Below are 22,283 nucleotides of genomic sequence, written 5' to 3' on the forward strand. Positions count from 1 at the left end.
CCTGTAGGCGTGTTACATAATTATCTGTTAATAATAGCCTCATTAACAGAATTGATTACTGTTAATTCCTTAGGCATGATGTTAGAACCAGCACAGCCATTCGCAGCACGAGCGATTGTCTTGCAAACCAAAAAATATCATTCAAAAATTAGACGGCAGACAGTTGTGGTTTCATCATTCTTAGAGCAAGGACTGACGCGGATAAACCAAAGCATTCGCACCGAATCCTGTTCTGGTTGATGAAGATTACAAGCATTTCTAGGGAAGTTCGTCGTATTGTTGATTATGTTAAAGAGTTTGAACACTAAACGGGCCAGACTCCTGACGGGAGGCTCAATTTTCTTTTGGTTCAGACAGATGGCATGCAGGAAATGGACCGAGATGAAGCTCAGAGCGCCAGTCTCCAGACTCCCTTTTTTGCCCCCCTCTGTGGGCTGAACCCATAAGCTCTGAACACACTACAGAGACTACAAATCAGCAAGAAACAAGATGACTGAACTGCATTGCAAGACGAGGTGAAGATGCATGAAAAATCTGCAGAGAATGTGGTTAATTAGACTGAACTAATAGGTTTTGCTCTGTGGCTGCAATTAAAAAAGTTATGAAGCAAAATGTCAGTAATATTAGCTGTAAATGCCCCTGAAATATCAAATAAAGCACCTTTAAAGCTGTTAGTTACTAGGCCAACAGCCACAAAAGTTTCAGTGAAATTATCTGCTATATTGTAATCAGGAGGCCAAATGTTTGACTAATTTATTGAACTGTTCAAGTTTGTGAATGTGAGAATAATGGAGAAAAAAAAAAAAAAAAAAAAAAAAAATCAACACACATAAGGTTATAATCTCTCAACTGATATTTCTTTTTAATCAATCATGAAATAGAAACTGTTGACCAGAAAATCTCTAAATGGAGCGATATTTTAAGTAAAACATTTAAAAAGGGGTGAAAAATGGTTTAAAAAGATCTGAACATCAATTAATACTTTATTGAGAGCTTCATATTAGGCTGGAGAAGTTTTCTATGAACATACATATTTTAAAACATTCGCATTAAAAAAGAAAAAAAATCTAGTTTTTTTGAAATATTTAAGCCCAAATACCCGCTCCTGCAATAATGATAATAATAATAAAAAAAAAAACATCAACACCTTTTTACATGTTTTCTACATCAAATCTAATGAGAAGGAAGTGTGTGAAGCCAGTGAATGAAAGAACTGCGCCTTTAATAGCAAATAGAAGACTCTCACATCCTCTTGGTGACTTTTTTAAAGAGTGCAGCAGGCCTCATTGAGCTCAACTTGGTTTTACGCTGGTCAAGCTGATGGAGGTTTCCCTCAGACACACTCCGTACTACTCTACGGCTTGGCTCATTCTCTGATGAAACTAGATGTGGTGGAAGAGAACAGAGAAGGAATAAAACATTAGAAGAAATCATAACCGACTGCCGTAAAATACTGATAAGATTTTTTTTTCTTGTGAAAGAAGCATATTGGAATAGTGATGAGCTTTGCGTCACAGAAATAAATGCCATTTTAATTAAATCGACCAATTTCAAGAGGGTCCTTAAGACCTTCAGGGCCTTTAGCCCCTTTTATATAGCAATTATTTCACAATATTATGAAATATATGCACATAACCTTTTTTACATTTTATTTAAAATTCTTCCCTCAACCTTTTAAACAATAATTCTGCGGTCATTTAATTTAATAAAAGCAGTCATGCCAAACAACACCTTACAAACACTGGAAAAACCACTGTAATGCACAGCCTCTAGTGGCTTATTACTTTATAAAACTGGGGTAAATTCAGCCAACTTGTGGCGTTATATTACTAAGAGAAAGAAAGCGCTGGGAGTGGGAGGAGGAGATTGTGAGCTTCTGGCTGTGCGCCTGACATTTTTTCACAGCTGTCAGCCGGCCCGCCCATTACACTATTACAATACTTTACCAAACATAATGGATTATGTGAGGACTTCATAAATGGAATATAATAAGAGACGCTTATGTTCCACTTCCAAGATACAAATGGAATGCCCATAGAGGGTAACTGTAATTTTTCAGCAAGAACAGCATACTAACCTCCAAAGCGTCGGATTCGCAGTGGTTTAGACGCCTCGCAGAGATCTCTCTTTATGCGCTTGGGTGCCGCTGATGCTGCCTGAGAACTGTCTTCTTTCCCAACGCTTGAACTGATGCAAAGAGACACAAAGTGAGCTTTTGGGAAAACACCAAGAGCGCAAAATGTCAACGAGGCCCCTAATAAACACACACCAGTTGAACTTGCGCTTGACCTGAGCGGCTGAGGTCATGGCCATGTAGGACGGCTTGGATTTTCGCAGGTCTAATAGCGATGGGATCTCCAACCTAGAAGCCAATTGCAAAGAAATTCATTCACATCAGCCAAAACAGAACCACCTAGTTCAACTTATCAATGCAAATTATACTGTTTTCACAGCGACTTGTACCTTTTAGCTGGATCATTTCCGTTGTTAGCACGAAGTGTCCGAAGCGATGGGTTAACAGTGGGCTCAGGTGATAGGATGATGGTGGCGTTACCACCTGATGGGTCCTCGTTGCGACCAATGTCGATAGTGGAGTTTGGATCAAAGCTGATGGAGGTGTGCGGCTGCCCCTCAGGAGTGTACTGCAGCGGGAACATGCCCTCCTGTTTTAAGACCTCCTGAACGGCAGGGGGGTAATGGGACAGCACAGGATTGGGCCCTTCCTCATCTGGGTTTGCAGGAGACACAGACAGCTTCCTCCTGATTGGTTTTTTAAGAGGACATTCAACATTTCCATCCTGAAGTTTAGGGCTACAGCCTAAAAGAAAAAAAAGCAGCACGTCACCAAATGGAAAAGACGTCTAATGTTCTTCATTTTGATAAATTAAACATACAAACAAAAACAGATATACTGATCGCTTTCCAATCAAAGCAAAAGTCAACAACATTATGATCAAAAATGTTAAAGAAATACTTCACCCAAAAAACACAAAGCAAGATTTTTGAAAAAAGTCTGTAACCAGACTGTTTCGGGTCACTTCCATAGTATTTTCTTCCTACTATGGAGGTCAATGGTGACCCAAAAAACAAAATCTTCCTTTGTGAAGAACAAAGAAATTCATATAGGTTTGAAGCTACGTCAGGGTCAGTAAATGATGACCTAACTTTAATTTGTGGGCGAACTATCCCTTTTATTTTACAAACATAAAAGTAGATTTCAAAGTGTTGGCCAGAGTAGAAAGTACTGTGGCCATTAACGTTTGAATGAATTCTGTCCAACACAAGTAACTGGCATATTATAATATTACTCAGTGTTGTTGATCTGATTTGTGAGGCACATTCCTGAACACATCTAGCTCTCACTCACACGCGCGCAAAATTTTCATTACTGATGAAAGCACACAAACATTATTTACTCACACAACAGTGAATAATTTATCCACGCCTGTCATGTGAGCCTTCATGAGCAGGTTTTTTTGCGCCGTCAAGACAGACAGTACATGTATGTGTGTGCCGGTGGGTGTGTGTGAGTGGGAGAGGAAGGCAAGGGAGGCTCCAGGAAGCTGTTGGAGGGGTCTGACGTTGGATATTGAGTGGCGGAGTATGCCGGAGCACGTCGCAGTCTGGCCGCACACTGACTCACACGATGCAGAAAAGTGAGGGAGAGAGAGACACTGCGGCTGCATCTTAGCCGTTCTTGACCAATCGCGATGCTTCAGAGCTCCTGCTGGTTAAACTGTTGACACACAGCCATCTCTCCTTCTCTCTGAGTCAGTGCTGATTCTCAGAAATCTGGATTGCATGGGAGAGGACCTGACATCCTGTTAATGACTAACTATACTCGCTTTTTTAGCAAAAGAAAGTTTGAGAGCTGAAAAATGCCTCTTGTGAAAGTTAGAGCGACTGCGCTTTCCTTCGACGGCCTCTCGACGCCGGCAGCTGCAAAGCGCAGGCGATATAACTTCATTTGAGAGGCGCAGGGTGATCAGGTGACGAAGCAAAGGAGAAAAAAAAAAAAACAACAACAGAGAGAGGATGGGCGGCAGACAGTGATGTATGGCCCAGAGCGGAGGCAGAGGAATAGGTGCGATCAGTAATTGGTGGCAGAGTGCTCTGGGTGGCGTATTTTTGGCTGGTGGGATTAAAACATGCATGAGGCGCTATTTCTGGAGGAAGCCACTGCGGATTAGGGTCGCCTGGCTCTCACTCTCTCATTGCTTGCTCTCTTTTTATTGCAGAATCGTCCTCGCCCAATCCAGGAGCGTTTCATACTATATGTAATAGCTCCCCTTCCCCGCACCGAGCAATGATTTTATGAATGAAATTCGGAAGGGCGGAGGGTCGGCGCTACCGAGAGGCTAGACGTAGATGGCGAGGTGAAGAGGAGAGACAGACAATGGAGATGCAAAGAATGATTGATTTAAAAAAATAAGCAGCGCACAGACGAAACCGTGCAGAACCGCGAAAGACAAGAGTAAAAGCGATGAGAGGAAGGAGGATGGAAAGAAAGTCTGAGAGGCAGGAGCGGCAGTCTCGTGCGCGTTGACACGTGACCCCTCCTGCTTCTGTCCTCTATTCCATCACTATTTTCCACCCTTTCACGCTCTCGCTCCCTCTCTCCGCCGAGCACTTGAGCACGAGTGCAGCGACGGTATCGTCATGAAGCACGTCGCTGGTGGGGGTGGGGCGGAGGTTCATTCATAACCCTCTCTTTGAATCTCTGTATCTCTTTCAGTTCCTGCAGACAGGGCTCCATCTCTATTGTCTTTAAGTAGGGAACGCAGAGCAGGGCGACCTGAACACGGCTCTTATTTTCTGCTGCATGAATGCAAGCAGGACTTGTTGGACATCGTGAACCTTGAAAATAAGCATCTCTTTATATATAAAAAAAAAAAAAAAAAAAAGCACCGGCAAATGTAATTTGGAACATGTTGCATTGCATTTACAAAAAAAAAATATAAATAAGTGAATAACAGGACGGAGCAGTTACACAAACACATAGAAATTAACAGAAAATATGTGTCAACTGAAATCTGCCTAAAAGGAATACTGTAAATTCTATATTATAACAACAACAACAAAAAAGGAATCTAGGGGTCATGAATATTGCATTTATTTTGTGAGTGGCTAAAATGAGATCTTGTAGAGCCAGGCACTAGTTTGTCCTTACAATAGCTCAGTAGAACAGCCTGAAAACTTGTAAATGTTTTTTTTTTTTTTTTTTTTGTCCCCCAGTGGAGTGATAATAACCTGAACGCCATTTCTGTGTGAAATATGCATTACATTTTATGTTTCTTTTCAGGCAGCAAACAAATCATCATTCATCATTTTTGAAAAGCTCCATTTGCTTCCACTGAAAACGAACTTTTATACTGTCCTGACCTAGTCAAATCCCATATGGTGTTTGAAATTAATCATTCAGATTTAAACAATCATTGGACGTGTGTGTGTGTGTGTGTGGGGGTTAAAAATAAACAACAGAAACACCCCAACGACTTTGTCAAAAAAATGAGGAATTATAGACATAGTAAATTTGTTTATAATGAATACTATGCTCGACAATGCAAAATATTCCAACACTATCAGTGCAGTAGTTTACAATATATTTTTTTCCAACCATAATTCTTAACACTATCCGTCTGTTTCCCCTCACTTCCCTCTTTTTCTTCTTTGCAGGTCTCTGTATTTTCCTGAAATGTGTGTATTTCCCACAGCGTGTCTCAATCAAATGAGGAACACCTGTTCCGCAGCAAATATCATTACTCTCCATTTACTGAGCAATAACTCACCACTCCTTCAATTTCCCCAAGCTTTCCTCTCTTCCTTTTCCCCTTTCTCCCACCCCTCGATTCCCTCCATCCTGAGAAAAGCTTGTTTTTGTATTTCATTCAGTCAGCATGGAGAATGTCAAACAAGTTTCTAAGCTAAAATAAAGATATTACCATAATTATATTTCGGTTATGCTTATTTATTTAAGGCATGTGACATGACTTGACTCTTAATGAAGCACTATTTTATTTTGATGCTTACATGGAGAAGGATAAATGATTGATGCATTGAAAGGGGACTATTGTAAACAAAGCTAGTTTACAAAGCCTGAACGGTCTAGCTGAGCCTTCACAACTGTGCAACACACATGAGCAAGGTGACAGATTCGGGCAGCTGGATTGATGACTTAAGCAGAATATGTTGAAGCAGACATTGGGGGGGGGGTGAGGGGAGAGAGAGACAGAGATGAGTTTACCTTTAGATAAGTGTGTTGGTCTGAGACGCTGTGAGGTTCGACGTGTGTGTTTCTCTGAGCCTGAGTGAAGAGAACGCATTGTTATTCATTCGTGCTGGTCCTTCCTATTCAGTCCAGCGTATACATCACACGGGAACTAAACACGTCTTAAATCAAGACACATACATCTGTCAACGTTCACACAATGCAGATCACATTACATTGACACGGAAAACAGTAAATCACAAGGCGGACATAAAATGAGATCACTACGGAGGTGGCTGCGTGACACAAATGAGATGGCTCATCTTGGAAGCAGGAAGTTTACTGACAATTACTTTTGGATTATTTCCTTAGCAGTGGAGATTAGCCCCAAAACAGGAAACATAAACAGCATTTCAAATAAAATAAAAAGTATAATAGTTTTAAAAAATATCCCAAAATGAATAAAACACAAAAAAAATTATTTAAAATATTATTATTATATTATTATTCAGTGTTACATCATCCTTTAGAAATAAATGGCGATTTGGTCCTTGAACATTTCTCACGTAAATATTTCTCAAAAAAAAAGTTTTGCTGCTTGATATTTATGAACAATTTACATTGAAAACAAGGGTCAGACTATGACCTAGTCAAGACAGACTATGCCTTAAATATGAGATGTTTTACTTCAGAGAGAAAAAGAAGATTGACTGTTTTATCAAGATTTCACTCACTACATGGCGTGCTCTGGTGAGACACGAGGTGCGAGAAAGAGAGGATGGGCTGTAAATGAGTGCTTCCTGTGCCACCATCATCCCCGTCTTCTGCTTTCTCCTGGTCTGCCCAGACCACACCCCTCTCTCTATGCACCAGCCGCTCTAGCTCCTCCCACTCAGCGTCATCTGTAGCAATGTTTGTGGCCTTCAACGCCAGGTGCTGTCGACGGCAGGTGGACAGCAGGGCGTTCACCAACCTGACAGGACAGGTGGAGAGCAAGTGTGGTATAGTTGAATAATACAGATGGAGGCATTTACATGGCAAATGTCAAATTAATCTGAATAGCAAGGAATGTCTACATAGAACCTTGCAGAACATATAAAAGAATGCATGGTTTCCCACAAACGCAGGTTCTGGGTGACTAAGCTCAAAATTATGAAACCCCGGTGCAAAACCTCTACGAGTGTTGACTCATACTTGTGCGTGTGAGTGTTTTCCTGGTCTTGAACACTGATGAGGTGGCTCATGTGCTTGATGTGTTGCTGAAGGTCAGTGATCTGCAGCTGCAGCTGATGGCACTGCAGTTCCCTTTTCAGCTCCTGTATGCAGAAACACAAAGAAAAAATGCAACAATAACTGAAGCAACCAGTAGCTCCATTCACATCCCCATGATTTTAAATCAACAACTTATTATCAACAACATACATTCAATAGAACAAACAGTTAGGATTAAAATGTAGTTAAAGGGTTAGTTCACCCAAAAATTTGAATTAGCCCACGTCTACTTGTAGCCATAATTTTGAACTGTTGAACAAAAATACACACCTACTCCCATTCTAACAGTTAAAAGAGCAAGGATCATTTTTAATATTACTTAAATATTAATATAATTATTATTATTTTATTATTATAATTTATATTTGGTTGATGAATGTTCTACATGCAGTCTGCCTAACAGCATGCATGGCTGAAAAATATGTCAATTATAATAAATGAAAAATGTAGATTTTTGAGTGAGGATGCTAACAAATCTTTAAAACAGTTATGAATTCATTGAAATAATTTAAACTTTCTTGAAAAAAACAAAAACCTATCAAAATCTAATTTTGCTACGCAAGTTTAAAATCAGAGATGCTTATGCACTCTAAAGACAAGTACAGAAAAGTACAAAGGTCAACTCCGAAATCCCAAAAATCATGCATTCAAATAAAAAATATTTCATTGTGAACGCAAATTATGCAGATAGCATAAAGCAGGGACAGCCTTTCTATAAGAGGCTGTATTTTACACCAGATCAATCTCAGGAGTGAGACCCGTGGCTTTCTGGGTGAAGAGGAGAATGACGAGATTAAACCATCTCATCTATGCGCTATAATGAGAAACGCAACATAGGCAAGACACTACAAAAATGATGAAACAGCTTTAGATGTTGTTTTTAGTCTAGCTCCTTGTTTTCTTTCTGTCTCACTGAAAATGCACCTTCTGAGGAGTCTTCTACCCCCTCTGACGCAAGAAAACGCAAAACAGCACAGCACAGAACATTTGATGGGCGGGTGCGTCACTACTCCGTTCTACTTCCAGGAAAAGAAAAAAAAACAGGAGAGCAAAAAGAGAGCGAGAAAAGAGGTGTGGATTTAGGTAAGCAGCTGTAGGGAGTGATGAAGGAAAAGCATTGATTTTTCTTTTATTAAGACATCCTCCGGTGGGGAAACGGAGAGAGGAGCTAAAAGAGCGGGTGAGAGAGACACAAAAATGGTCACACTGTCTATCACAGGGCCACAAATGATGGCAAAAACAAAGACATTTTTCCACGAAAACCACTGACAAATGGTGATTTTTGCATGTTTTTATAGCCGGTTGATGAATGTTTGCCTCCTACATGCAGTCTGATTAACAGCATGCATGGCTGAAAAATATCTCAATTGCTTCAGAAAAACGTCACTGCCAAATTAACATAATGCTCAGGTGCATGACGATATAGAGCTGCAATTTATGCCGGTTCATCCAAAAGATAACACTAGCCCTCTTTAAGTCTGATGAGCTGAAGAGGAGCTCTGCTATTCAGGGCCTCTGAGGATCATGTCTGCCTCAGACATCACAACACTGCAGACTGGCACCCTAGAGCTTCAATGCTCGGGTAGAAAACATGAAAACATTCAATAATGGCATTTCGAAAAGGATAACAGGCCAAGGCTGTCCACGACTGAAATGAGCCCTCAAATAAAGAAATATCACGATAAGCTGAAGGACAAAAAACAACATAGATCTGTTGCAGGGGTAGGCGGTATGACAAATTCTTATATCACGATATACAATACAGCTATTTTTGCAGCAAATTCAAACTCACAATGGTTTATATATTACATAAATATGAAGCACTGCCTATATTCCAAGAGTCTAGTGATTTCTTTAAAATCTTAAAGGTCCCATATTGTCAAATCTGAAATTTCGTGGCTTTTTTCAAAGGCAAGGGACGTCTGAGGGCTTCGTAACTAACATAAGCTTCAAAATGGTCAATCCATAATAAACTGCACACAGCTTGCATAAAGCAGCTGTGATTTTTCACGAGCCGTTGTGTCTTCCATAAAAATGTGGCGTCCGATAAACTCACAGGCCTTAGTCATCACCCGAGCACCGCCTCATTGATCATTGGTTCAGACAGCAGTGATGCTGCGTTCTTAAAGTTGTTTTTTTTTTGGATTTCATGCGATTATGCGTTTAAAATATGCATGCATATTTCCAAACACTATGAAATCTCTGTGCAATATATACAATTGTTGCAATTTCTATAAAAACCCCCCAAATGTTTGTATTAAAGTAGAAATGAACGATAACTACATCTCGTATGGAATTAAATAGCGTGCGCTTTGAGCGTCTTGTTCACCATATTTGTATTCGTATTAAAGCAACAGAACTGAAATAATATCACGTTTATCAGCAGCACAGCACAGCGCGAGCGTGATATGCATCTGTTGCACGAGAAAGCAGATCTGTCCGCCTTGACTGCGTTTATTTCACTCCTCCACTTACTCTAGTTTCCATTTCAGGCGAGGCTAGGCGCATCTCAAACAAGCCTATTGCTGAGCACCAACAACACAGAAACATGTCGAAAATTTTGACTAGAAGAAACCAGATCGTCCAACCTGTGCGCTTTCTCCAAGGATCTGACAGGATAGTTACTATGAGGTGAATCACATCTAACAGGTATAGTCAAGACAAACTCGGTGTCTATCTAGTCATGATGACGATGTGCACATTTCAGTTTCAGCCGGCAACTATTTTTACAGCTACGTTATTATTCCAGCTACAACTAGTCGCTAGTCCTGCTAAATCACAACAATGCATTATATAGAAATCGTCAGTTTGTTGTTGGACACATATGCACACAGACATTATTTCATAAACGGCAAATAAAACTTCAGACGCGCCCATAACAACAAAAGGCAATTCGTTATTGAACCTTTTCTGATAAGTAGTGTACAAGCATTTTTGATGATCGTTTATGTTCAGTCCTCGTTTAACCACAGCTGTTATCAGTTTTTCAGTCAGACATCAATACCTAACAAAGGTGTACAATTTGGGACCTTTTAAAAAAAAAAAAAAATCGCCTTTTATCTTATTTGATTGTATATTTTAATTGGTGATGAAACTCAAGGTAAGAATAATCAAAACAGACAGCCGATAAATCTGGCCATCAGTGCAAAGCAGTTTAAATTGAACAAAGTACTTTATCAAAGTAAAAAAACTAAAAACAAAGAACTCCCTAGACCTTGCTCTTTTTTTCCTATTCCAACAGTTTGGCTTTGACATTTTTACCTCTGGACTGGGTGAATAGCCCCCTACATGAATGCAAGCGAAGTCTGAATTAAATTGCTGTAATTACAATCAACAGTGCAGTCTACAGTATAGCATAAGGTTTACTGGTTGAGCATCACATGTATACTGCCCATGCAGCCCTAATTTGAAGTTAAAGTGACCAAGCCCTGACCTCTGGAGAATATCCTTCGTGTCCAAGCAGCTTCATCTCGTTTTCGAGGCGGTGGAGCCATCCTTCATTCTCCTGGAAGTGCTTTTCACTCTCCATCAAGCGTTTTTGCAAATGCTCCTGATGAGACTTTAGGGAGGCCAGTTTACGCTCATACTTACAGGTGGCCTAAAACAAACAATGACTAAATCAGGATTTACACACACAGATACTGAACAATGCATTTCTGTAACTTTTTCAGTTGCTCGTTATTTACAGAAAACCATTAAATAAGGGGTGGGGGAAATGAGCTTAGCTAGAGGATATTTTTATTATTTATAATACCAAACACAGCATCAAACACTTTGGTGTTGGTAAGATTTTTAAATGCTTTTGAAAGAAATCTGTTATTTTCACCATGTTTGCATTTATTTGATTTTATCATTTTTAATCATTATTTTGATTTTATTTTAAGTGTAGTAATGGCTACCACTTGAAGAAATGACAATCTATAGTGTCTCGCGATGCTTCAGAAATCATTCTAATAGGCATATTAGGAGCTCAGGAAGCTCTAAAGCTTTTTTTCCCCCAAATAATCTTTAGCTTTTTTGTGTGTTCTAACATTACATCATCAGCAGCCTAGTACTATTAGTTGAACAAAATAATTTCCTACCTAAAACCAATAAAATAAATAATTCAAAACACTGAGTTTGAAACATTCTTGTGCGTGTATGAATCAGTGTTTCTACCTTCTCGGCCCTGCTGTCGGGGAAGAAGATCAGACTCTGCTGATGCCACAGCTCCCTGTGTCTCATAGTCAGCCTGCTTTCATTCAGCTGCTTCTCGATGTCCAGATGCTCTTTACGGACCTGCAGCCGTGCCGCAAATACGCTGCGCAAAGACTCAGACATCCTGCAAAACACAAAAGGCATTGAGTTATTGTCTTTATTCAATGGATGCCACTCTCACTTTTCCTCTCAAGTGCTGCGTTACAGAAGCTGAATAGTAGTTAATGCATACGATCCAGGATACAAAGGCCGCACTTCACTATGATTCCCTATTCTCTTTATATTATCTGTAGAAATCATACAAATAAAAAAGGTATCAACTAAGGCACTGAGAGCATTGCACTGCTCCTGACCTATAGGAGGTCATGTTCTCATAGGGAGCCGGGTTCGAGAGCAGCCTGGGTCATGTCAAAGACAAAGTCCTCTCTCGCTGCACCTTTTTGTCAATGTCCTCATCATACTCAAACACAACAAAAAACAAAGAAAAACAATAGAATTAAATTGAATATCAGGGTTTAAATAAAATAGTTCAAAACAGTCCCTACAAAATAATAAAAAAAATGGACTCAAAAATCGGTTAATAAAAATGAACGTGCATAGTTATACAATTATATTTCTAAATATTCTAGAAATGCTTTGTTTATAGTCAATAAATAAATACAGCCTTGGTTAACTGAAAACAGAATTCTTAACAACCTCAAACTTTTGAATGGTAGTGAAAGTCGCATTGAGAAAAACATGAAGCATACCCGACAGTTGGCTGTGAATGCATCCTATAATAACAGAGAATATATTTCACCTTACTGCACCCTTTTCTTCTGTTTAATATAGGTAAGTGCTAAAGGCCATCATGCTCTCATTCAAACACATTCTTCACCAAGAGCCTTCAATACTGCAACGCTGCGTACGGCTCCTCAATGAACGCTTTAAGATATCACCTGAACTGTGTGTAGGCAGTATTAGTTTTGATTTAAAAAAAAAAAAAAAAAAAAAAAAAGTCCATTGAGAGAGAGTGCAGAGGCTGTATTTGGGGCCATAATGTTGGTGCAGCGCCGACACTGCCAGACTTCTGCATTATTAATGCGGGTAGGAGCGCGCCGCTAAGCACCTCTCCCCCCCCCCTCTCTCTCAGCAAGTTGTGAATTCTGATGCTGGTGAATGAAACACGTAGGAGTGAGACTCATTCAGCTTTTCCCCCTCCTCCTTCCCCTCTCTGTCCCTCCCACCCTTGCTATTTTCCCTCTTTCTCTCCTCCCTCCGCCTGCCCTTCATTTTCTCCCTCCCATCTACGGATGCTGCGGCGTTTTTTGCTGACGATAACCACACACACACACACACACACACACAAAATGACTGAAACTGGAGTCTGAGGGGTGGGGCGGTGGGATGTGTTGCAAAACTGTGATACATATCCAGTCCAAAACAAGCAACAAACCGAAAAAAAAGGAAAAGGGGACGAAAAAAAAAAAACCCAAACGAACGTGAAAAATTAAAGAAATGGAGGAAAACACAAAGCACAAGTCTCCACTCTCCACTGGGCCTGATGAAAAATGCAGAGGTAAGGAGACCTCCACCTGCGATGGTGTCTGGCTTTGTCCTGTGTACTCTTACTCATGAATAATTGAGGTGTATTCAAAGTTTCAAAGGACAGCGTTAAAGAGGTGCACATCACACATGGCATAAAATAAACAACATCTAAACAAACAAAAACACAGGTCTCAAGATGCATGCTGGTGCCTGCAAATAGAGTTTTCTGTGTCGCATGAGTGCACACTTCTGGACGGAACGCAGAAGCACGTGTGGCTTACTTCTCAAATTCGGCTCTCCTCTGGACGGGGATTGGATTAAGGGCAGGAACCTCCACCTTCCGCTCTTCGTACTCTTTAAGTTTCTGTTTCAGCATGACAATCTGCAAGCAAACACACACTCTCATTAGGCAAGCTAGCCTCATGTGGATTAGACCCATCTCACCTAACAGGAGAAGCCAACCAGATTTACAAAGTAAATAAATAGTTCCACATTAAGGACGAGATTCATTTTTACCTCAGCCTTCTGCTTTTCACAGATGACCGCATACTGGCCAATGTGACTGTCCAAACTCATCACGTTACTCTTCAGCTGAAACGGAGAGAGCATCAGAAATACACTCTATATTATAATGATATGATCTTTGTACGTGGTGAACTCATGGGTGATTTGAGGCATGTCGTCGGTCGGGGGATTGCTGAAGCTGCTCTTATGTGTGTAGGACTTACAGTGGATTTGATCTCCTTAGCGCGGTTGGCATATTTGAGAGTGTTGTGTGTATCTTCATAGGAGAGCGAGGACGGGCTGACGTTTGCGATCATCACAGTTCGGCAGTTTCCACCGAGAGAGTCTTTGAGGAGCCGTGTCAGCTTGCTATCTCTGTAAGGAATGTGTGTCTTCTTACACTGAGTATAAAAAACAAACAAACCAAAACAAAGAAAAAAATCAAATTCAAGAATATCATGAAAGAATGTGAACAACACACAAGAAAAACTGGGTGAAAAATTAAACTGATAAAGCCATTATTCATTTTAGGCCATTTCTAATATGAGTTTACATTTAATTTACAATGGATTTGCCACCAAGTTTCACTTTAAAACGTTGCTAACTGATCCAAGACAAGCTTTTTTTTTTTTTTTTTTTTTTTTTTTTTTTTTAAATGCAAGTTTATGGAGAAGCTTTGTCTTGACAGTTTTAAAAACATTTCAAATGGATTTTTTCCTGAAATATTCTAAACATTATTACAAGGCCACTTGCAGCAAAAACGTAAGGTACAAGCGAAACAAATAAACACCGTCCCTTTTTACTTTCACTTACATGCTGAAATTGTTCAAAACGGATGAATGCGTTGCAAAACTCAACATTTCTGCGAGCTAAAGAATACTTTAGCAATTTACTTTAGCAGTTTTCTTTAAAGAAAACACAAGATTTTAAACTTAAATTAACAGCAAGCCAAGCATTTCAGAGTACGATTATTAAGAAATTCAGATTTTACACGTAAAAACTATTTTGCTTTCGAAACCACTATATTCTGTTTTTTTTCTGTTGTTATTTCTAAGTCGTTTTTTTGTTGTTTGTTTGTTTTTGTTTTTTTTTAAAGGGAAAAATTAAGGGCAGCAAATAACAATGATACAGACTGGCTTTCTAACACATCCTAACAATAATTTCAGATTTGTCATCTCAACAGCTTCACGTTATTAAACATGTTCAAACAGCCAGTTGGCACTCTGGCTTTCATCTCGCTGGCCTGTTTGACCCGCAAAAGAAAGCATTCACAAACTGATGGTCTAATTAATCTCAGGATCTAGCGACTGATACGCAGTCCATATCTCAGCATCCACAAAAAAACATCAAAGCCAAGTTTCCACTTAGCTGATGTGGAACGGTTAACATACATGGAGAATGACACGCACAATTTGCCAAAACAAACACAGGGGAGAAAACAGCAGTCAGAGGAGGGAAATTTGGAAATGTTGTATATCTGATCTCGACCAGCTGATGTCTCAAACTATAGCCTACATCTGGACTGTGTACGGGTTCGTGTTTTCATTATAGCTTTGAATCAAGCGGTGGCCTGCTGGGAACTTCAAACTCTTTTGCAGAAGGGTGAAATAAAGACCGTGGCCCACTTTTCAGTGGTTTTCTTGTTCTCTGTCAGGAACTACTGCACTAAAAAAAGCGGGCATTTTAAGTGATAAAACAACAGCTTACGTAACCTAAAAAACATACAAGCAGCACCGTCACGATAGCTAGCTAGTCTGTGAAAACTCACATTTCTGAAGGCAGCATGTTCTCTCTGTTGGCACGACTGCGTTAGCAGCGTGTGTGAGAGTGCGAGTGGCCTGTTTCAGGCCCTCCCAGGAGAACATGGGTAAGGAGAGCCGTCTGCGTGACAGGTTAATTTATGCGGATGGCATGAAAACAATACCTATGAAGCTGCTTGCGGAGGGGCCCAGAGACAGGGACAAACCTCCTCACCTTACACACACACACACACACACACACACACACACACACACACACACCAGCCGAAACACTTCGACATCAAACGGCAAATACAAAAACCGCAGAAGACAACACAACACAAACACGAAAGCACATAAACAATTCAAAGAATCCCTAAAACAGAGCCAGATAAACAATGAATGACATCATAACTACAAATACAATCAATTTACAAGAAAAATTAAAAGCACATGCATTCCGGACAATAAACAGAAACAGGGCCCGCACTGATCAAGCACCAAAATAGCTTAAATGAATGAGGTTTTTGACCAATCCCATATTTATAGGCCACTAGCTTGTTATGATTTTGCTGTACTACGGGACGAAACAAAGATGTAGCTTGCATGCTGAAAAAAAACAGACAAAGCAAACGAGGAGAAAAAAAATCCCCCAAAAAAACAGAACAGCCTCAACGTTACAAAGGGTCTCACTCTGTTTTGCTCTGCAGTAAAATAAACAAACAAAGCCTGCAACTGAGATACTTGGACACGTGCTAGAACAAGTAAACTTGTCTACAATGCTTCACTTTTGAGAAAAAACAGCTACAGTTTATTGATACGCGCATATTTTTGAGGGGTAGAGGGAAAGTAGTTTTGTTATCATCCAGAATAAAGCTATTCGAATGTATTAAAGGTTTGGGGGACAAAAAACACTTTCATTCAGCAAGGATGCATTCAGTTGATCAAAAGAGATAATATATTTCTATTTCAAAATAAATGCCTTTTTAACAACTACAATATTTTTTTAAGATCATACAAAAAACAACATTAAGCAGAACAACTGTTCAAGATTGATAACTTGCATGCACAAAATGAGCATGTAAGAATGATTTCTGAAGGATCACGTGACTCTACACAACCTTTGCAGATGTTCTTGTTCTATCAATCTCAGCCAGATATACTGGAGACCTGAGTCACCACAATCTTATTTTTAGAGAGAGTTCATTTGATGTGCACTGCATGGACTGAAATGCAGTTGACAACTGGTTGCGTCGTAGACACGTAAGGTACGTGCGTCGTTGTGCTAGCGCCAGTATTCGGACTGTCAGCATCTCTCAGGTTATGAAAAATGCCAGAAAATGGTGGTGCTCCGTGGCCGGAGAGGGAAACAAGTGCAAGTGTTTAGGAGGTGGAGAACAAGAAAAGCTAATTAAACAAAACTGGCTTAACATCTAAGAGTCTATAACAGCACAAGCTGCATAAAAGTGTTTAGAATTAAATCCATAAAAATGCAACACAAAATCTTGATATTTATTGATGTTGCGTGTCACTATGGTTACAGGAATTACTGAAGGATAATACTAGTTAGAGGAAGAAACTGACCTGTTACCCGTACAGTATTGGATCCTCTTGGTCTGCTGTTGTATGGACAATGCAGTGTCAAATTTAGGACTTTTCAAAATGTATATATTTTTATGTTTTTGAGTCTCTTGCTTACCGAAGTGGCATTTATTTGATACATTTTTTCAGCAATCATTGTAATATGCTGATTTGGTGCTCAAAAAAAGTTCTTATTAATCAATGTTATGTTGCTTAATATTGTTTTGAGGAAAGCATTTTTTTTCAGAATTCTTTGATAAATATTAAAGGCATTGAAAATTGCTGCAAACGTAATGAGTAAAAGTATTAAATACTTTCAAACTTTTGAACCGTATTGACAGGCTAGACTCTTAAATTGCCCTGTAGTGTAGAAGTCATTTGAAAATCAATTTCGAAAAGCAGACATGCATTCAGTGGTTTTTCATAACCAATGAGGGTTAGGATCTGAGACAAACTAGGCAGCTTATTCCCACCTAACATCCAAAAATAATTAAAGAATGGTTTATAATAGCTTATGGCACAAAACAAACACCGCAAGGCAGATTTAACAGCCATTTTCTAAGACTACATTCTATATCCGTCACGGGCTAATAGGATTGGGTGGTAAATTACCCTCAAACCGTCTCTGAGACGGAAAATCTGGATACAATTCCACACAGTGTCTCTGGTGGAGGCGTACTGGAATCAGTACTACTGCATGAGTCGGACACACACACACACAAAACAGCCCTGAGGAAAGGGATAAGTGTACACAACAGAGTCTGAGTTGTAGGTTTCCTGATTCTGATAGCATCAGTCCCTGAACCACAGAGCCAGCGGAGCCTTTGGGTTTGTCCCAAAAGCAAAGAAGAGAGAGGAAGGCTAATACCATCAGAGCAAATGTGCCACAGCACAGTATGAACCCAGCTGACCCAGACTGGATAAAGACCAACAAAGGCTAAAGTGAAGATAAGTAATAGTGATCCAGTAAATACATTTGTTTACAATACAGCAGGATTGCAGGTAATTGGTTTTGTGGTAGACCCGCACAGAATACCCATACCTTTTCCATGCATTAGTGTTAAACAAAGCTAAAAAGTAGCATACTCTCTGACACACTAATAAAAAATTGAGTAATTGTCAAGAATATTGAATGACAAATTTGTTATCAACGTACTATAACAAATGCAATGGTCACAAAGCAGCAGTACAAACGTATTATTGCTAGAAAATTCATAATGAAAACTGGCAAAAGCCACAGAGCAAGATTCAACAGAAAACAAGCATGTGGAAAATTATATTAAATATTTTAAAGGCCATGAGCATATAGTCTTTATGCTTAAGGTTATGTGCTTGCAAGGTTTTTAATATACATTTATTATATTATGGTTTCAATAATGTGAGCATTTCCAATTTTACCAAAAAGAGAATTCGTCATATTTTTTTTATATTAGATTTATAAAACAAAGACAATTTTCTCAATTAATCAAATGAAAAAAGTTTAAATAACTGTTCTAATTCCATAAAACAAGGACGTCCCAGCTGACGATTGACATGCACCAGTGGCAGACGATATAACCGCAGAGTGGCTAATAAAAAAACAATATTGCCATGCATTGACGTGAACACTAATATACTTATTCTTCTTGGTGTTTAGCCTTTAGATTAAAAGATTTAAAAATCACAAGAAAATTCGAACAACTCTTTCCTAACTGGAAGTTTACGCATTCCATCAACGTTTGCAACATCAAATTTAAATCCGAAATAATAAAGCAGATCTCTTTTCAACAAAATCTGGGTAATCCCTCAATCTTAAAAGAAGGTGTAGACCTACTTTGGGGTTGGCAAGCGTGTTGATGACATTCCCCAGGGCGAGGAGGGAGCGGTTGATGTTGGCCCCCTCTCTGAGACGAGCCCCTTTGGCATTGGTTGCGCTGGCCCTTTCTGAGCCGGCCAGGTCGATTAAGCTCATCTTGGCCACACGAACATTTGGATTGAGACTGGCTGTCTTATCTTGCTGCCTCAAGTAGATCTGAAGAAAAAAGATGGCATGAGAACATCTTCGTCGGATTGAATATTTATATTTTTGCCTGACAACTTTATAAGCCAGCTGACACCGGTTTGAACTGTGCGGTTAACTCCGAAACATCCAGATCAAGCTAGATGACGAGAAGATTAAAGCTTCATTGCTTTTTAAAACAAACTAGATTTTAGAATCTTGAAATGAAATAAATAGCCAAACAGCTTGATTTATTATCGCCTCATCAAACCTTCTAGGAAACACAAAAATTCCTGGAAATTGTCCATTCACGCACATCAACTGGCAGCGCACACTCAATATCTAAACAAGAGGATTAATGTAAAGTTGCTCAAACCCCACGGGAGCGACCGCACACTGAATGAAGCCTAGCGGCAAAAAAACACACGGATGTGGTAGTTACACAGAAAAGAGGCGAGATTTAGAGAAGCCTATTACCTGGAATACGGCATGGGAGCGGGAAGACGTGGCGTTCATGTCAGTGGGGTGCTGCGTCCTGTTTCTGTTACCATAATCAAGAGCTTCTAGGATGTGCTCTGCAGATTTGGGCTACAAAGTATAACACACACGCACTATCAGACCAGGCAAATCAATGACAATTCTTTGTGGACTATAGTGAGGTAAATGAAGGTCACAGAAAATGCACAGACGACACACGCAGATTGACTTCACCTGGTGCAGGGTGAGTCCTTGAACAACAACTCCGTTGGAACCGTCCTCTCTCACCGCTAATGGACCAGAGTTAGTTAGCAAATCCCGAATCTGCTCATTATAAACCTGTTCAAGGAAAGTGCACAAACCCATTGGACAAAACACAAAAGGGCTGACTAACTCGCACTGTTTCAGGTACAATAAGCCAGAGCCAACACAAAAATACAATTTTTTTGTAAGATGCACTCAGTAGTTTTTCCCCCCTCATTAAAAAGGTACTTGAAAAATTGAAGCTGAAATATTCAATTTTTGGGTGAAATTAGCATTGATGCTGCTAAATAAATAAATCTGAGTGCAGCTTTACATAGATAATACTGTTCAAAGGTTTCGGGTGAGCAAGATTTTTTTTTATTGATTATTTTATTTAGCGAGATTTAATTCAATTGAACAAAAGTGAAGAAAGTCTATTACACTGTTACAAAAATATAATTATTTGAAATAAATGTTGTTGTTTTGAAATGTTTGTTCATCACACAATCAAGACATAAACGTATGTCAGTTTTTACATAAATATTAGCACAAATTTTAATAATAAAAATAATGTTCCAACTCAGCATATAAGAATGAATGCTTAAGGATCACGTGACACCGAAGCCTGGAGTTATAGCTGCTGAAAATCAGTTAATAAATAATTGCAGTCATTTATTAACATTTTTCCAACTTCAATTTTAGAACTGTATTACCAAGGGACAAAGAAATATCCTCCAGGTGTTAATAATTAAAAAAACTAAAATCATTAATAAAATCTACAATGCTGTTTATATTCAGGATGAAACATTGAAACCTCACCTCAAGATAAGAAAAAGCTATGTTAAACACTTTGTCCTCCTTAATGAGATCCATACGAGCAAACAGTTCTTTCATAGTGAGAAACATCACTCCCGGAGATTCACCAGTGCCCAACATGGTGTGTGTTTTTCCTGCTCCTGTAGCTCCATAAGCAAACACTGGCCAAACAAAGAGAGACGCATTTAGGAATAAAAACATTAACTAAACCAGCTGTCATAATGACATCAAACACATTAAAGAAGTATCAAATAGTAGCAAAGGTTGTGATAGCATCCATTTGAGAAATACATAAATGACCAGATTACTAGCATGATAAATAAATGCATCGAGCCATGCAAATCTCCTCTAACATGGTTAAATGGAGAGACGGGGGTCGGTCACAGGTCAACTTAAAAAGCCATGCTCTTGTAGTACTAAAAAATGAATAATTTAAGACTTTTATGTTACTGACATAGTTTCACATTCTGCACCAGGTTCTAGCAATACAAAAAAAAAAAAATCAGCCCAAAATTGGATGATAAATCTAGGTTTCACTGCTGAGCACATGGCACAGAAAGTAATTTCCAGTTTCAGTGAAAAGAAATAAAATATCTCACCAGTGCAGTTGTAGCCATTTAGGACACCATCCACTATTGCTTTAGTGGTGTTCTCAAAAACTTCCACCTGTGAAGAGTCCTCCCGAAACACGCTGTCAAACACAAACTTAAGGTCCTTATTGGCTCTCCTTCGCACATCCCTGTTGCCTACCCGCTGTCCACGGAAAAATGTCACTTCTTCCTCTTTAGGATCAAATATAAGCATGTGGTTGTCGACTACGTGGACAACCTTCTTGTGATTTCCATCCTTCTCTTTGTCGTTTAAAGGACGGACACGGACCACCACTTTTACGTGGCTGCACACCTCCCCATCCGACATTGTCTTGTTTCACAGCTTTCCAATGAAAATCTGCTTGTGTATCTGTACAACACAAGAAAATTATTTGTAAACAGTGCGATTTCAAACAAGATATATTTCAAATAATTCTTCAAGAAAGAACATTTTCCTATGACTCCTCTATTTCTCATTCTCCAGTTACTTTAGGATGCCAAGAGGTTCCCATGCTGGCAAAGCATGGTTTGTTTTTATTGTGACTTGATGTCTTTAAAAATAATCTCTAACAAAAACAGAAAGGGAATCTGAATGATACAATTATGTTTAAACCTTAAACTAACGTTACATATCAGTCTCGCACAGATTATACAAAACATTTTAATATAAGGCCATGGTCGAACCCTGAAACCCGGTGCTAATTTATTGTAACGACGCACTAAAAGGTCATTAACCATATCATAAATATATTATATCTATATTATATCATCAGAACCATATGTCAGATAGGGCTGAGAGTTTAAAACTTTATTTGCTTTAGTTAACAGCATCTGCTAGCGCTGTGCTAAAGCTGCAGCTAACTGTTCACCCCTTTCATTTCAATCACAAAAGATTAATTTAACGCCGTAAAATGCGTATGACCTACCATATGATACAATATGAATCCACGACGAATGATTTGACTATTGTATTAAGAGAGTTGTTAATTCTCTTTATTTACCTTTGAACAAAACATTCAAGCTGATAGTAAGCAAAAGCAAAACCCTAAGCGCGAAGATTTCAAACACAAGCTGCTGTTCCGTCCCTGCCTCTGATTGGCCGACAACACTCTGACGTCAAGAGACGTATGACGCTACGACTGAATCTGGGC

The 22,283-nt window shown here is 39.3% G+C and overlaps 1 protein-coding gene across 2 annotated transcripts; it reads right to left on the reverse strand.

Annotated features, from left to right (window-relative positions):
- Positions 1-965: 965 nt before the first annotated feature.
- On the reverse strand, positions 966-22,248 carry kif18a (kinesin family member 18A). 2 transcript variants are annotated; one of them, XM_043243337.1, is made up of 18 exons: positions 22,134-22,248; positions 21,142-21,502; positions 20,546-20,703; positions 19,718-19,822; positions 19,484-19,594; positions 18,842-19,039; positions 13,933-14,109; positions 13,721-13,795; positions 13,486-13,586; positions 11,639-11,801; positions 10,914-11,078; positions 7,403-7,524; positions 6,943-7,181; positions 6,245-6,304; positions 2,464-2,818; positions 2,270-2,362; positions 2,078-2,187; positions 966-1,382 (listed from the first exon to the last, which is right to left on the reverse strand). In XM_043243337.1, the coding sequence occupies exons 2-18, from the start codon at positions 21,458-21,460 to the stop codon at positions 1,243-1,245; spliced, it is 2,691 nt and encodes an 896-aa protein (XP_043099272.1). In that variant the 5' UTR covers positions 21,461-21,502; positions 22,134-22,248; the 3' UTR covers positions 966-1,242. The 2 variants fall into 2 exon arrangements, with proteins under 2 accessions (XP_043099272.1, XP_043099271.1); XM_043243336.1 differs by having other exon boundaries at positions 22,059-22,233.
- Positions 22,249-22,283: the final 35 nt, after the last annotated feature.

The sequence above is a fragment of the Puntigrus tetrazona genome, chromosome 7, assembly GCF_018831695.1.
Source record: "Puntigrus tetrazona isolate hp1 chromosome 7, ASM1883169v1, whole genome shotgun sequence".
Lineage (NCBI taxonomy): Eukaryota > Metazoa > Chordata > Actinopteri > Cypriniformes > Cyprinidae > Puntigrus > Puntigrus tetrazona.